Here is a 16,813-nt window from a genome sequence, read left to right on the forward strand (position 1 = left end):
CATGGCCTGGCCTCAGAAGTCCCTGAGCATTAGCCGATAGATCATCAGACGCTCCCACGTCTCCAAGGGAGGGGACACAGACACGTATGAGGTGGGGGACTTGGTGATGACAACTTTCAGAAAATAACAACTTGATGCACATTCTCAGACACACAGTTATGTCATTTTTTTGTGGAAAAATCTTTAAACCTCACGGAAAGGAGAATTTTCAAATTGAAAAAGCCAACAGCACAGCACAGAATCCTTCCCTATGATGTAGACATAAGCAAAACTGCTGGGAAAGTGAGGGTCTGAGCCAAGGGTGGATCCAGGGGCACTGCCCCCTGAGCACTTTGGATCCAGCCTCATGGCAAAGCCCAGCATCGCCCCACCCCCGGCACTTGGCTCTGGCTGGAGGTGTGCACACATCATCTCTTGTGCTGCTGCTGCAGGTGCATTGAAGTGTAGCTTGTCACAGGCTGGAACGTGTCCTGTCTTCACATCTCTCCCTAAAGACCACACATACTTTCCCCCCTTCCCTTTTACTTATTTGGCACAGGGTCTTGCTATGCAGCTTGGACTCGTAGTGATCCTCCTGTCTCAGCCTCCCAGCACTGGGATTGTACCATGCCTGGTCTCACTGTTCACCTCATTGCACCCGGGGGTGGGGCCGGCACGGCATGCAGTACTAGGGATCGAACCTTGATCCTTGCACTTGCTAGGCAGGCACTTAGACCGCTGAGCTACCTTCCCGGCCTGTGGCATTGCTTTAATGGTCCAGCTTTGACCTGATGCAGCTGACTTGGCAACGCTGTTCAGTGTGAACTCTTCAGCAGCTAATTTAGGCCTTCGTGTCTTTTGACTTTTTTCAGGAAGATTGTTTAGTCCATTTTAATGTTACTTGTTGCAGGGTGGGTTGAGCAGTATGAAGAGCAGCAAAAGCAAAACGTTTTCCTACCTCAGTTTACATGCCTACATTGACGACCCTTGTAGCCCCCTTAGCTAAAGTGCAGAAAGGGACCTCTCCCTACCTGTCACTCCCTCAAGGGCTCCACTCTTGATTCTGTTCCATTTTGATTTTGGCTACACCACAGCTGTATGAAATCCGGGACTTTGTGTTCACCTCTCAACATTAAAAACAGCACTTGTTACCTAGGAAGCACTCAATAATTATTGAATGACTAATTGAATGGGCAGAGAACTCTGGAAGCTGAAGTGAAATGGTCATTCTTTTGCTATTTTTCAGTGGAGAACAGCACCAGTGGGAGGTAGAACTGGTAGAGCTCATGCTATGAAGGAGCTGTCTGGGGCCAGTTAGCACTTTAAAGACACTGGGTTAATCAAGGGCCGAGAGTTTACAAAATAAATAGAAAGCTGGTTAGGGGCATAACCACAAAAAAGGGGGACAGTCCCTGAGAAAATAATTACCAGAAAGAAGTGCAAATCACGGCATTGTGAACTTAGCCTGTCCCTTTGTATTTTCTGTGTCTTGACTATACGCATCCCACAGCTGTGTGGCTATTTGCTGTTTCATGGACAGTTTGTCCCTTGAGGTCCAGGACTAGGTTTCACGCTTTGGGCCAACCTGTGGACTTGACCTGAGTGAGGCTGGCATTCAAGCACTGTTGTTGGATTGTAAGCTAATTGCTGGTCCGTGGAGGGCCAAGTCCAGAAGCAATAGTTACGTTGAAGGGCAGGGCAGATGGCACCCAGTGTTGTGTCTGCACTGGGATGAGATAAAGGGCCTGATCCATCTAGGAGGAATCCCAGACAGCAGTGTGTCCAGACCTCAGGCCACAAGGTTAAGGAGATAGCATAGATCTCACTACAGCATGTAGTGAGAGGAAGGACACTCACCTTGAACTCCTGACTCTTAAATCCTGTCCACATTTGCTCATTTGTGTGGTTTTCTTATACTTTTACAGAATAACTTGGATACGTGGTAACACATTAACCTCAGTTTTAAGCATCATGATATAGTGAATACTCTTAATCTTATTGTTCTGAGACCTGGACAATATAAATGTATCATCCCCTGTGGTTTCTCTTGTAATTTCTCTTTTTGTTTTTGTACTTCATTCATCACTCCCTTGACTTGACTTAAAGAATAAGAATAAAAGAAAACAGGGCTGGTGAGATACCTCAGTGAACTAAGCACCTGCTTAGGCAAGTACAGGGACGAGGTTCGATCCCCAGTACCACATGCCACGCCAGCCCCACACTGAGCCAGCAACTGAGTCTGGGCATGGTGGCACACGCCTGTGATCCCAACAGTGGAGAGGCTGGAAACAGGAGTATCACTGCGAGTCTGAGCTTCATAGTGAGACCCTATACCAAATACATAAAAATAAAAAAAAAAAATTAAAAAGAAAAAACTATACAGCACCACCAAATACACACACAGAGCTGAAAGTGTGGCTTAGTGGTGGAGTACTTGCCAAGCAGACGAGAGGTCCTGAGTTTGATCCCAAGTGTTGCAAAAAAATAAACAGCATAATATGTTTGTGCATATGTATGCTGATGTCTAAATCACAGAAAGTTCACTTAGCTGGTTTCTGAGCCTTTGTAAAGTGGCATTAAACCGGGATAGTCCCTCGGGAGCACCCCCCTCAATCGCGTTGCTTCTGGGGTCACTTGTGTCACTGCCTATAGCCATGGGTCATCCTTGTTTTCTTCATTCTCCTCCTGCTGTTTCCTGCTTGGACCCCTCAGGGCTTGGGATGGCTCCCAAGCGAATGGCTCCAGTTAGCTCTAATTTTAACTTTTTACAAGCTGTCAGTAAGCTTTCCCATGCCACTTCGCTTATGGGAAGCATTTAGTCATTTCCTAATTTAATGATAGTTAACATCCTTAGCCCTAGAAATTTATTGTGAAGCATTTCCAATTAAGGTTAATTGGGGTGGATGTGGGATAGGAGTTAGATGGTTTTGCAAAAGTGTTTTGGTGCTACTGGCGAGGTACAGTCCAGTTGACAGGAGGAAGCCACAGTGCCCTGGTCACCCACCCCAGGGAGGGTCTGTGAGGATAGGAGCCACACCTCAGGGTCAGGGGAGAGGTGCAGAGAGGCTCCACAGAGGGTCCAAAGAAGAATTCTTCACCTTGACCTTCTCTGGTCAAGGTATGTCTTTTCTTTCCTGAGTCACACTGCTCAATTTCTAGTTAATCCCTTCTGAGTCCCAGTATGTTATAGTTTCAGATGATCCAGGCTTACTTATATCATAAGTTTGTTTTTGAATTCAGAAGACGATTGTTGATGTCTAGTTATTCTGGGTGTGGTTTTTCTTTTTTCTTTTTCTGCGGAACCAGGGATTGAACTCAGGCCCTTGCGCTTGCCATGGAAGCACTTATTCCACTGAGCCATCTTCCCAGCCCCTGCCTAGTTATTCTGAAAAAAGCAGGTTTTAGGGCTTATGAGTGGTATTTGAATTAGAATTATTATTTTTTTAATAAATGACTTTTTTAAAATTTTTTTTTTAATGTGTGTGTGTGTGTGTGTGTGTGGCCAGCTCAGCCCACCAGGGGGCGGGGCTGGCTGGCATGTGATGCTGGGGGATTGAACTGTGGTCCCTGTGCTTTGCTAAGCTTGTTCTAAGTAGGTGCTTTAGACCACCGAGCCATCTCACCAGCCCCTTGTATTAGAATTATACACACAGCATTTCCCCTCCTGTGCAGTTTTCTGGAGGGGTCCTGGGCTTGGACTGGATTCGAGAAGCCAGCAGTCCCTCCCCCAGTGTTTATTTTTATCCCAGGGATTTTCAGCCTTGACTGTTAAAGTTTCAGGCCAGGTGATTCTTTATGATGAGGAGGCTGCACTTGGCCTCGCTGAGTCTCCAGAGGCATCCCTGGCCACAGTCACGAAATGCTGGCATCTTCCTCTTCTCCAGTGTGACATCTAAAATGTCTCTGAACTTCGCCAGATGTCTGTGCACGGGGGCTGGTTGGAGGTGCACATGCTTATGAGAGTGACCCCCCAGTTGAGAAACGAGTTACAACTTGTACTAAGTTTTGCTTAAATCATGAAGGGTTTTCATTCTTTTTTGTGGTACTGAGAATCCACTCAGGACCTTACACTTGCCAGGTAGATGCTGTACGCCTGAGCTGTATCCCCAGGGTTTGCACTCTCGCACAGCCAAGAGAGCACAGAGCTATTTGTAGAGCGTTTGCACACTTAGCTCCAGTTTAAGGCACTGGCGGAGGGATCGGGGTTGGATTTAGAGTGTGTATATGGTGGGGGAGGGTGTCGTAAAATATTTATGTTTAAATTATTCTTAAATGTTTAAATTATTCTTAAATATTTAGGACCTATGTGTGTATTTATGCATGATCCCCAATCATTAAACACATCCTACTATGTATTGTCACACTAACACATGTTCTATGTGTATTAGCTAAATCATCCTAATGCTCTGAAAGAGTTATCCAGAGAACTGCTACATTCTGTGGGTAGTGGCTGGTACAGGATAAGGAAGTTTGTTCAGGGTATGTTAATAATGGCAGACCAGAGAATTGACTAGACTTGCCAGAGTCCAGGCAGGTCATGTGTGCTGCGCCCCGGACTCAGTGCTGAAATCTCTTCCGTACCAGCCATGCCGCCGTGGCCTCGGCTGTCGTGCTGGCAGAGTGACCTATGGTTGCTGGAGTGTTTCATACAGCAAGAGACCTGAGAGGGCTTTTCTTTCCTCCTTTTTTCTTTGCTTTGGAATAAATAGTTTGTCTTGTGCCCTAAAATAAAATTACTGGTAACATTTTGAGCAAGGGACAACCTTTTAGTTTTAACCAGCTGCTTATAGGTGCCACAGCAGTATCTCAGCATCAAGTTCCACTCCAGTCCTCATTGTGGTCCGCCTTTGGTGGCTATAAAGTGAGTCCTTGACCAACGGCCTGCTCCTCGTTAATAATCTGGGGTGCAGATGCTGATATGCAAAGGTGGCCTTGCACTGCAACCAGATGTGGCATTTTGAAGATTATTTTGTATACTTTACACTCTTTCACTTGTTGAGTGGCTTTCAGAAGTCCAGAGCACAGCAGGTCCCACACACGAATCAGACGCGCTTTCTGCTCGGTCGTGCTGGAGCTCTACTGCCCTCCTGCGCACGGGGCTGTGCTACCTGGCAGCTCAGCATCTGTCTCTTGTGGCTCCTCCTGAAGCGCAGCCTTTTGTGCTGCAGCCTGCCGTGTGGCCATTGCTCTGTGCTTGGCCAGTCTTGCCCAGACTCAGTCCCTCTGTCTCTCCTTCCTGCCCTCCTTTTTTGTTATTTTGTTCGCGCTTACGATGACTGACACCTAGTGGGTCTCTTGATAGTGTTTTAGCACAAATACTAAATGAGGATGTTGTGAGATGCATTGTGCATTGCTGGAACAAGGTGCTCAGTAAACGAGAATACTGTTTATGCCCCCAGTCCCCCGAGTTTGGAGAGAGCAAGCTCTTGTCTGCAGTGTATTTCAGTTTTCATTCCAGTTTGTATAAGATTTCACTGAACAGGCAAAGCGCTTGTCACCTTGGTGTGCATCCCACCAGTGATTCTTTGTCTGCTCGCCTTCTTCCTTGATCTGGAACTAACTCATCAAGCACCCTGGCCTGGTGATGTTGCCTGACGGTTTCATCCAGGTGACAGCGATGCAGCACTTAGCTACTATGTGCACCCGCTCTCCATAGCACAAGCTCGCGCTGGACATAGCCCGGCTGCTGGGCCTGTGCTGAGGGGAGGAGAGCCAAGGGCCCCACTGAACTCCACGGCCTGCTCCCACCTCCCTGTGGAACTTGTGCAAAGCGGGTGCCCTGGAGGGGGATTGGCACCCTCTGCAGAGTCACCTCAGGCTGCAGGCTCTTGCCGAACTTGTTGGGCGCATTCCTGGGCTGTGTTTCTGCGTTGTTTGGGTCTTAGACTCCTCCGAGGCAAGCAGCACCTGGAAGAATGCTTTTGAGGAGTCTTGATATTGGCCAAGAAAACTTAACGTGCCTTCTTTCTCCCCTCAGAGTGACCAGCAGCTGGACTGTGCCTTGGACCTAATGAGGCGCCTGCCTCCACAGCAAATCGAGAAGAACCTCAGCGACCTGATCGACCTGGTACGTGCCTCTTCCTGTGATTTCATTTGAGGCCATGACACGTAATTGCTTGGTTGTGTGTAGCGCTTCCCATGCAGAATTCAGAGTACAGGAAACCTTTTCTTTCCCAGCCAGACAGCACCACTGGGCTCAGAGATTGCTCTGGACAGAGGGATGAGTTCCACGTGGTGCTCTTTCTTGGAGACCGTCTGTGTTGATACGGCCCACGATAGGCATTCTAAGTTGGTCACAGTCTCACCCCTCCCCCCAGCTGGTCTTCTAGCAGTTATTTAGGATGGAGAGGAAGCCACACGGCCAGCCATGCCCAGCAAGGAGGCCAAGCCAGGTGCTGTAGGCTGTGCTGCTGGCAGGGTTCTCCAGCCGGTGTGTTACCATCAACCCTGGAAAGTGCTTTAGTGGCCTCATTGCTAGTTTGAAATAGTTTAACAAACAGCGTCAACACATCTATTTTTAAAATAATGGGATTTTTTTTGTTGTTGGTTTGTTTTTTCTTTAATACTCAAAATGATTCATCACAAAATAATGCCTCGGATTGGCTGGAACCATAATGTTACTTGAAAATGGTAAAATACTAAAAAATATTTGTAAAGCTGCAGGAAAAATGGAAAAAAAAAATTAAAATGAAATCGGGTCTCCAGAGGCCAGCCAGCTTACCTGGGTCACTTAGCTGGCACATCCTGGTGCTCACTGTGGAGCTGTAACCTCGTCTTTTCCCATTGTGTCCCGTGTCTTCTTTGGACATGACTAGCAGTTGCCACACAAGTCTCATCAGTGAGGTGTCGTTTAAAGTGAGGGCTTAAGGTCTGGCCAACTAGCTGAATGCATTAAGGCACCTGCTTAGGCAGACACAGAGGCCGGCAGAGGCCGGGGTTTGATCCCCGGCATGCTGTGCCGTCCCCGCCCCCAAGGCACGCTGAGATGATGACTGAGACTGGGTATGGTGGCCAGCACCTATAATCCCAGCTCTTGGGAGGCTGAACACAGGTGGATCACTACGAGTCCAATCTATGTAGTAAGACCTTGTAGACCATGTAGACCCTGTCCTTTAAAAAAAAAAAAAAAATATATATATATATATATATATATATATATATATATATATATATCTCCCCAAAGTGAGGGTTTGAAAACTTGTTTCTCTGTTTTGGTGATTTAATTCCATTGTACAGATTCAGAATAATTTTACTAGGAAAAAAATACAATAGGAAGCTGGTGTCATTCACAGATAAAATCTTCATAGTAGTCTAGAAGGTCCGCTATACAACTATTTCTGTATTTATGGAAACATGAACTTGCAGCCAAGAGGCAGGTGTGTGGGACAGTGTCGAGCCTGAGGAAGGAGTTGTGAACTTGCCATATTCTTGGGAAGTAATTCAGGAAGTGAGAAGAAAAAGGTCTGTCAGTGTCCTTTGCCTGCAGCGAGGTGGCTGCAGGTGCTTTGTGCTGGAAGTGCAGAGGAGACTGTATGATGTGAAGTATGATGGTTCCAGCCCAGACGAACACACGTTTCAGAAGCTTGCTGAAGAGTAGGAGATTGAATTGTGATGTGGATGAATCTGCTGTGTGCCAGGAACATGGCGAGGCAGGGTGAGGGAAATCCCTGAGAAGAAAGACACAGTGCGTCTGGGGCACGGGCCCACCTGGAAGGGCAGCTGCCCCTCTCCTCTGCTCGGGCACTTGTTGCCCTGCTGTTTGTTGTCAGGTTTCTCTGCACAAGCTGTCCATTTGGGCTTTTTATGTGAACTGCCCTAATGTATAAACACTGGCCTAGCTATTGCATTGGGTGTGGGTGTCCTGGAGGTCGAGAGGAGATCTGAGCTAGCAGCAGTTATCCCATCAGCCCGCTGCCTGGCCTTAGCACACAGGGTGCTGTACTGTTTACTTACTGGCTTTATTTAATGCTCAGCATTCATATTAGGGACCACTGCAGAGTCGAGTTGGGTAACTGTGCCGTGACTGTGCCTGGTTTTGCTCAGAAATCTGACTGACCCCATAGGGACAGGGTGGGCCAGGGTTAAAGATGTGATCAGATCCCTGATCTGGCTCACTGCTGGGGCCTTCTTTTCCTTTTAAGCTCTGAATGAAAATATGCTTGGCTGAAATTTGATTTAGTTTTCAGTTACTTATTATTCCTTTAGAAATAAACCAAACACAGAAGTAAGAAGGGTAAGTGCATTCTTCTCCATCAGCTCTTATTGGTGTTTTACAGGCTATTTTGTTCTCATGGCAACGAAGGACTGCACTATTATTGTGTATTTTCTCTAGGATTTTCTTAGAGATGCACATGGGGCTGCTTCTATGAAAACCTGGTTAGCTGGTGCCTTTGCTACAGCAGCGAGTTTCTTCTCTTGGGTCAGCAGGGAAATTGCAGCCCTGATGGGGGTCGGAAGGAGAGAAGGAGCAAGAGCCAGCGTGCACCAAACACAAGAAGGGAGACCAGCTTGAGGTTCTTTGTGCAGGCTGAAGTACCAAACCGTCTGCCAGTGACACCCGATACAGTGACTCTCATTCCAAGGTTACTACCAAACCGTACCACTTTACCCTTCTCCCTCTGCCTTACGCAGAATGTGTACCAGGGAGGAAGTGGAGGCAAACCAGGCTTGGGGTTGGATACAGCTAACTTTCATGGGTGTTTCATGGCAAGGTATCTGGCCTCAAACCCGGAGTCCTTGTGCTTCAGCCTCCTGAAAGGATTCTAGATGTATGCTGCCATGCGGCTGACAGCTAGCAGCTGTTGACTGCCCACTGTTGTGCTGTGGATCTTGCATTTTTTTTTCTTTTTTTTTTTGGAGACAGGGTCTTGCTGTGTAGTTCAGGCTCCTCTTGAACTCACTATATATCCCAGGCTGGCCTCAAACTTGCAGCAGTTATCCTGCCTCCACCTCCCCAGTACTAGAATCATATGGATCTGAAGTGTTCCCTGAAGGCTCCTAGCAGTTGAAGGCTCACTTCCCAGCTGGTGGCGCTGTTGGGGCTGGTGGAGCCCTCAGGGAGGTGGGCCCCCATGGGATGAAGTCCGGTCACTGGGAGGTGCCATTGAGGGGGCCTCGAGGCCCTGGCCCTCCCCCGCCTCTTCCTCCTGGACACCATGAGGTGAGCAGCTTTGCTCAGCCACACACGCCCTGCCGTGACATTCTTTCTCACCACAAGCCCAGAAGCGATGGATCCAGCTGACGAGAACTAAAGCCTCCCAATCATGAGTCTCCCGTTTGCTCCTGGTTATTATCGCGGTGTTGGTCACAGTGTGGAAAACGGTCGTACATGTTTTCCACATGAGGGCCCGGGACCACGCTGACCCTTCTTGTGTTTCTTCCTATTCCATCCTACTAACAGTGCACGCGGCTAGTCTGCCTGTTTTGGGTGGCGTAGACTCTGCAGACAGCGGGGAGGTGGTGTGGCCAGGCTCCCTGGATAGCACTGCACACTGGCTTTCGGGGGCTAGCAGTACACTCAGCAGTAGAAGGAATGTGCCATGTTCTCACAGTTGTCATAATTGAAGATGTTAGAATACAGGTATGTTCTGGAGTATAATTTTAAATTCACATAATTTAAAGACAAAATCAGATATGAAAGAAATTCCTTTACTAGGGCCAGGCCGCTTAGGATGAGCTCCATGCACTGGCTTGCGGCATGCCAGCCTGCCCTCGCTGAGGTTGTGCGGAGGGGGCCTCAGGGTGAACAAGAGGCCACGGGAGAGTCTCTTCATAGAATGGGTTGGGGAATTGGGACTCTCATTAATTTTTTAATTGAAATATGATGTCAGAATGGAAATGGAACATGACTTCTCAGCAAATTAGGATCTGGTAAAGCATGCCTCATTAAAGAGATATTGGCCTGCTTCAGAGCCACATTGTGCTTAATGGTGTGGTTTTGAGGGCCTCGCTGTGCGGGGTGGTGTTTTATTATATTGTATGATCCCTCCTAGGTGTTACTTAGAATATTTTCCTGTCCTCTTTGGTGCTTTTCTCCTTGAAAAGCCAGAGCCTTTTCAAGCCAAGCTACTTCCCCAGTCCTTTTTATTTTTTATTTTAAAACAAGATCTGCTAAGTTGCCCAGGTTGGGCTCAGACTTTCAGTCCTCCTGTTTCGGCCAACCAGCGTGCTGGGATTATAGGCATGTGTCACCATGCTTTGCTTGTTTCGGTTTTTACTTTTTGATCAAATTAGCAAAATGCTCTTATTCACTGAAAGTTGGTCCGTGCTAAGTAAAGTGCTGTGGCTCTGAAGTTCACACACAGTTTTAGTTTCTTCCCAAAACTTTAATATCAGAAAATCCACACTGCCTGGAGTCAGTGTAAGAGCAGCGTCCGGGCTTTGGTGCCTGTCACTTGGGACCTGTCGGTGTTTCCTCAGCAGCCGCTGCTGAGCTCTATGCAGACACAGTCTCTTACGCCTGCTGACCTACCCAAAGTGGTGAGAGGAGCCTGGTGGTTGTAGGAAAAGTCTCCAATTTTAAGGCAAACAAGAATGCTCAGATTGGCCATTGTTCTCCAGGAGCAGGCTGGCCACTTAGATGTCACAGCCAGGGAACTATGGGGGAATTTATCCAGTCCACCAGTGGACTGATTACGGAGTGATATTAAAGAGAAATGTGGTGTATGCTTGGCAGCCAGGCCAAAGCCGTGTGATTTATCATGCCAGATGATCTTTGTTTTTTCTTTCCAGGATCAGAGCTTTTACTGCTTAGGATTATGATGCATGCCTGGATTGGTGGAAAATGACCATCCTTTGCAGATGGCCAAAACGTCATTTCATTTCATTTTAATCCTATTGTGCTAGAGTGAAGCTAGCCAAAACCGTTAAGCCATTTCAGAAATACCTGCACATCCATGTGGGCCTAGGGTCATGTGATGTGAAGATGCCCCTTGGCTTCCTGGACTTTGACCTTCTCCAGCCTTACTCTGCACACTGGCAGCGAAGATCAGTACTTCTCAGCCGGAGTATATTTTGAGCTCCAAGCTGAGGAAGGAGTTTGTTTCTGCAGATTGGCACCTGGCAGGCCATCAATCCATTGCCTTTTTAAGAGCACAGTAAAAATAGCCACAAATGTGTTTAGCCAGGCCAGAGAGTCTCTGTTTGTAAATGCCGGTCACTTCATTTTTTAATTCTTTCTCTTTTTTTCCTGTAGTCACCTGAAGTTGTGGTTCTTGGGTCTCCCCAGATTTTACTCAAGCAGAGGGAAGACTTCTGAGCTGGGAAAGCCACCAGGCCACTGTCTCAATCACTTTTCTCTCGTTGCTGGGACAAAATACCTGATACTCAAAATGAGGGAAGGGTTTATTTAGCTCACAGCTAGTGGAAGTTTCAGTCCATACTGGCTCCAAGGCAGAGTGGCACATGGCAGAGGGCAGCAGTTCATGGCGGTGGGAAAACAGCAAAGAGCAAAGGGAGGGGCTGTGGCTGCAGCTGCTGGCTAGCCTCTTTCCCTCCTTATAATGTAATACTTATTACCCATCCAGGGCAGGTGTAGCACTCACACCCATAATCCCCACACTGGATCATGAATTAATCACAAACTCTAGAAGCCACCCCATGACTGCATGAGGCTCTGGGAGGACAGCTAGACACGAACCGTAACAGCCACCTTGCCAGGCCTGTAGGTAGAGGTGCAGTAGACATCCTGCTGCTTTATCAGGGAGCTGACAACTTGATCGGTTTTCAGTTCAGCGTATTCCTCTTTTTAGCAGCCAGAATGGCCCTCCAGAAATAGAAGGGCCAGCTAGGCATAGGACTCGTGCTGCCAGCCTCAGCACTACCTGCCAGCCCTAGTGACACTCCCAGCGTGATGTTGCAGGGCACAGGAGGTGGCAGAGCAGAAGGCTGGCGTGCCCAGGCACATACTTGTATTCGGGCCTCAGTGAGCAGTGGAGTGGAGGCCTACCACGTACCGATCTAAGAATCTGCTGTCCTGGAGCATCTTGAGAGCCAGTGCGCATACTCGGATGAGTTGCTGAGATTAAGACTGCAGAGAATAGTTCATTAATTGTATCGACTAGCAGAGTAGCTGGTGTGTGTTAAGCGCCGTTACTGAGTTTTTGGTCTTTTAACAATTAGATCAATAAAATCTGAAAGTGATTTTTCTGGTGACAGTTGTGCAGAATGAAGCAGAAGTGTAGTTCTTCTGTTCTCCCAAGTAGCAAAGGTATGCTGGCCTTGGGGACCCAAGACCCCGCCCTTTCCTTGGCCTCTTAAAGTCTTGAAGCCTGGGCAAGATCTGTGCTCTGCAGTGAGCAGGCTTGGGTGTTAGTTTCCCCTTTGTCATTGTCATCTAAAAGACAACATTTAAAATGTAGTCTTCTTTCCGAAGGGCTGAACGTAAACAAGGGAATGTATTCAGGAATGTAAGCCCAGCCCTAGGATGGAGCACACAGGTTTTATTTCTTGGTCCTGTTCCACAGGGAGGAAGACAGGGACTCTAGCACGTGAGCCCCAGAAGGCACGGCCGTTCCCCAGTTAGTGAGCTGGCTCCGAGGGTGAGCCACAGAACTGGAGCTTCTTTCTACATGTCTGCTGTGTATGGGTTGCCGTTCTTGGGGCTGAGGTTGCAGTGGTGGCCGAGATGGAAGCCTCGCTCAGGAGAGCTCACGGGAAGAGATGTTCCTGGAGGGAGATGTGGCCGTGGCCCTCGGCCCTCCTGTGTCTTGCAGCAAGAGCCTCATCCATGTGTTTGCACTGCCGGGCAGAGGTGTGAGAAGCTCTGTGCTGGGTGTGCAGGGCTTCCCTGCCCCCTCGTTCTCCACCCCTCTGCCTGCTGCTCACCCCTTTTGACTGCTTCCTAGTGATGTGCCCCTTGGGGCTTCTCAGCTTTTTCCCCCAAAAGGTGCTTCGAGTATAGGAAAGAAAATTCCCATCTTTAGAGTTTGGGGAGATAAATCCAAAGTGTCTGCCTCAGGTAAGAAATTTTATGTTTTACCTTTTTAAGAATTGTATTCCATATCAAAACATGGCCACGTGCAGGGTATCTTAGTATAAAAGTAAAATTTTTCCTACCAAAGTCTTGAGGCAGGCTGGTGCTCGGGGAGGCGGAGCCCTGTGTCCCTGGGGCTCCATGGGGCCGCTTTGTGTGTTCTAGAGCCCTGCCTAGGAAGTCCTGCCTTGGAGCCCTGCCTGGTGCCCAGGGACATTTCCTCAGAGATTTATATCAGGTCGGAGAGCTTGGCTCCCAGTCTCCCATTCCTAGGACTGCCAGAATGGTTCCTCTGCTCTGCCTGATGCTGTCTGCCTGGCAGGGGCAGGTACTAAAACAATTGGTGCTATGTCCCAGCCACTACACGGGGTCATTGTCTTGATGTTTCCAAACCTATTCTGAGCCTTCCCTGCAGGCGGCATTGTGCTGAAGTCCCCCTTTTACAAGGGGGAAAACATTCCAGCCAAGGCCTCCAGCAGCATCATAATGAACTCCATCCTTGGAAAGTTCTGGGGAGCCCTTTCATGCCAGCCTTCTCTCTTAAGCAGCTGCAGCTGTGGGGGTAAAGTGGACTGGCGAAAGCAGAGCCTGGGTTTTGGCGCAGGCCTGGCCCTAGTCCCTGCCCCCTGCCAGCGCTGCCTTCCAGGCGACGGCAGCCCTTTGGGATCCTAGCCTGTTGTTAAGGACCCTGCCACCTAGAGGTGTTGGCCCTGGCTTTTGTCAAGGGGGGCAGCCAGGAAACCTTTTCAACCAGGAAGAAATGGGTTGCTTAAAAAGAAGAAATGGCCGTCCTGGGAGCCCTCACCTGCCCTGCCCTCCCCCGTAAGTGTGGCCAGAAGGGGTGGAAATTCCCAGGAGGCTGCCTTGCACAGGACAAGTTACCCCTCGCCATCCAGTTTAGAGGAGACACATCACCTGCTGTAACAGTGATCCGGACACATGCTTTGACTGTCCATCTAGGGGAAGGACGCTTCTCAGCAAAGCACTCTGCCCAAGTATGAATAGTTTATCACTATTCTTTCAATAAATAGATCTAAACTTTTAGAAAAAGCTATGTACTTTACGAACTGAGTTCCTGAGACCAAATAACCAAAGGAAGAGGTTGAGGCCATGGGCTTGGTATGTAAGGCTGCATACATGTGTATGTTTGAGTGTTTGTCCATGGAAGCAGACACGCTTTCCAGGAGCCCAGAATGATCTGTCCACAGGTTCTAGAGCAGTAACTCCCAGGAGATCTGTACATTTTACCCTAGGGCCAGGGGTTCAGATGAGGATACTTTTTGATATCGTCAGAACAACAAAAGTTGGTACTCTTGCCCCCATGGACAAAAGCAGCAGCAGGGGCTTCAGGACCTTGTGCGGGACACCAGGTAGACACAGGCTTGGGACCTGCTAGTGTGACCTCAGGGCTCTTAGCCACCTGAGGAATGATAAGAAACAGGAATACAAACAGCTGGCTGCACTAAGAGGTGATTGACAGAGGGAGAAACTCAGCCGTATGATGTAAAGCTTCTTGCTGTCAGTAGTGATAGAGCTCAGAACTGAAACAAGCTTGGATGGCTGGAGAAGTTTCTTCAGACACTGCTTCTGCTTGGTGGATGCTTTTTGCTGCTGTTGTTCCTGGACTGTGACCTGCAGTTTCCTGACTTCCTAACGAAATGGATCCCTTCCCTGGCTTGAGTCTTTTAAGGGATAAAGAGCACTAAGTGACTGGGAGAACTGTGGCACATTTTTATACCAGAGGTCCTTCGAAGTTGTACAATCAGAAAAGACAAGAAAGAAAAGAATTGCTTTTCTTTAACTCAGCATATCCTCAATTTACTTCTGTGGGAAGCACTGTGGGAAATCTTGGTTTGCCAGAAAGGTCTGTAACTTGCACATCAAGTGAGGTGGATTCTAGATCGTTTTGATTATGACTCTTAAGTGTGATGCTGGCTAGATTTTAAATTTTTTCATGGCACTTTGGTAAAATAAATAAATAAATAAATAAATTTCTTCTCTTGCAAATAGAAAACTGCTTCAGAAACTTCTGTCCTTATCCCTCAGTCCTGGCTCCCTCACAAGGAAGGGAAAAGGCAGATGGGAAGCAGGCAAGCATTGTACCGGTACATCTTACAGCAGTCAGGAAGCCTGGGCAGCAGCTCTGGGTCTGCCCCACCTTGCCCTGGGCTAGGAGGTATTCCTGGGCCTCCATCTCCTGGGAAGTGAGGGCCTGCCTGATGGTGTCCTATTCTCTCAGACTCTGAGAGCTCAGCACTAGAAGAACATCACCATAGATGTCTTTCTGTGGAGGTCACGATTTCTGAGATCCTCTTTTTCTGGCAGAAGAGGCATTGATTTCTCTCAGCCCTGTACCCACTTGTGCTGCTGCTGTGGTAAATATGTATAGGGGATAGAGGGGGTAGGGGTTTCTATCCGAGACTCTGCACCATGGTAGCAGGAAGAGAGGGGCTGACAAGGCAAGGTACTTCCCCTCTCTGGGTACCCTCAGTCATAAGATGGGGTAGTAAAACTGGATTCATGGGATGGTTGTGAGGGCCCATGAATGCACACCAAGTGCTCACTGGTGTGGTTGCTTTAATTACTTCACTGGCTCTCTGGCCCTGTTGGCTCACCCTGGGTCCCACCAGCCTGACAGTGTGCCCTGATGCCTAGCCGGGTGTGGGGTTTTCTTCATAGGAGAGCATAGTCTCTGCCCACCACAGGACAGAGAGTGGTGGCTCTAAAGTGGGAGAAGGCCTTCCATGGAAGCCTTCCAAGTGGTCATAAAAACCGTTTACCCTCATGTTGCCTGAACTATCAGAGTAAAGATTCCCAAATCAGAGCCTGTCCTCCATCCCAGAGCAAATTGAGATGACAAGGTCAGAGTGGGGGCTGTGACCCACTAGTTTTCTCTCCAGGAGATCAGGGCCATCTCATACCATGGCTCTTAGTCTGCCTGCCTGGTGGGCTCCTGGGGGGCCTGGGTTTTTTGCGCTGCCCTTCTTGATCATGTGGCAGGCACTTTTCTCCCTGTTTTAGTTCCCTGACAGGACCTTCCTCTGTCATTGCTCAAGGGAGGAGTCGGGGGTGAGCTATATAAAGTGAGTAGAGGAAACAGACTGATCCCCATATCCCAGGACGAGGTAGGTGACAGTGTGGCCTCACAGGTCATTTGACCTTCTCGCCTTCACACCAGCCATTTAGGGGCAGCAGGCCACCTGTGAAATCCAGATTTTAGATCTTCAGGGTCTGCTGTCCATGGTGTCCCGCCTCTTGCTTCTCGCCTTCTGCAGTTTACCCTCCTCTACCTTTCCAGAACCACTGATCTTTTACTCCCTACTTCTGAATGTCTTTTCTCCCTCTTGAACTCACATCGCCGATCTTGCCCAGCCCCCATAAGGCCATGTAGCCCAGACAGCTGCTCTTCAAGTCCACTTGTATGTGTCCATCACAGTTGCTTATTGGTCCTCTGTTCATAGCTGTCTTCCCTGTCCACACCCACAGGCCACTAGAGCATCATACGTGCTCATAGCTGTTCATGATCCCTAGTGGAGTAGCTTCCTGTAGCCAAGGATTAAGAGCAAGGCTTACAGCACAGTGCTGGCTTGGCTTTTTTTTTTTTTTTTTTGTCTTGTTTTGACACAGGATCTCACTATGTCATTCATGCTGGCCATGAACTCCCAATGTAGCCCAGATTGGCCTCAAAACTTGCAGTGACCCTCCTGAGATTACAGGTGTGTGTCACCACACCCAGCCATTACACACTTCTTGGAAACAGATTGGTTTTTTAATGGTACTCCACTGCCACTACCCCTTTGTTTTGCCAAACCAAAGTAGCCTACTTTAACATCCTCAAGAAATCTGTCAGATTCTTGTTTA

The 16,813-nt window shown here is 48.4% G+C and overlaps 1 protein-coding gene across 4 annotated transcripts in view; it reads left to right on the forward strand.

The window, feature by feature from the left end:
• Capzb (capping actin protein of muscle Z-line beta subunit) overlaps positions 1 to 16,813 on the forward strand; it is a 127,209-nt gene that overhangs the window by 50,138 nt on the left and 60,258 nt on the right. For all 4 annotated transcript variants that reach the window (XM_004637662.3, XM_004637661.2, XM_023722531.1 and 1 more), the window contains exon 2: positions 5,957 to 6,046. In XM_004637662.3, the coding sequence (XP_004637719.1) occupies positions 5,957 to 6,046 (90 nt within the window). The remainder of the gene's footprint in view (positions 1 to 5,956; positions 6,047 to 16,813) is intronic.

The sequence above is a fragment of the Octodon degus genome, unplaced genomic scaffold (genome assembly GCF_000260255.1).
Source record: "Octodon degus isolate 3935 unplaced genomic scaffold, OctDeg1.0 scaffold00092, whole genome shotgun sequence".
Lineage (NCBI taxonomy): Eukaryota > Metazoa > Chordata > Mammalia > Rodentia > Octodontidae > Octodon > Octodon degus.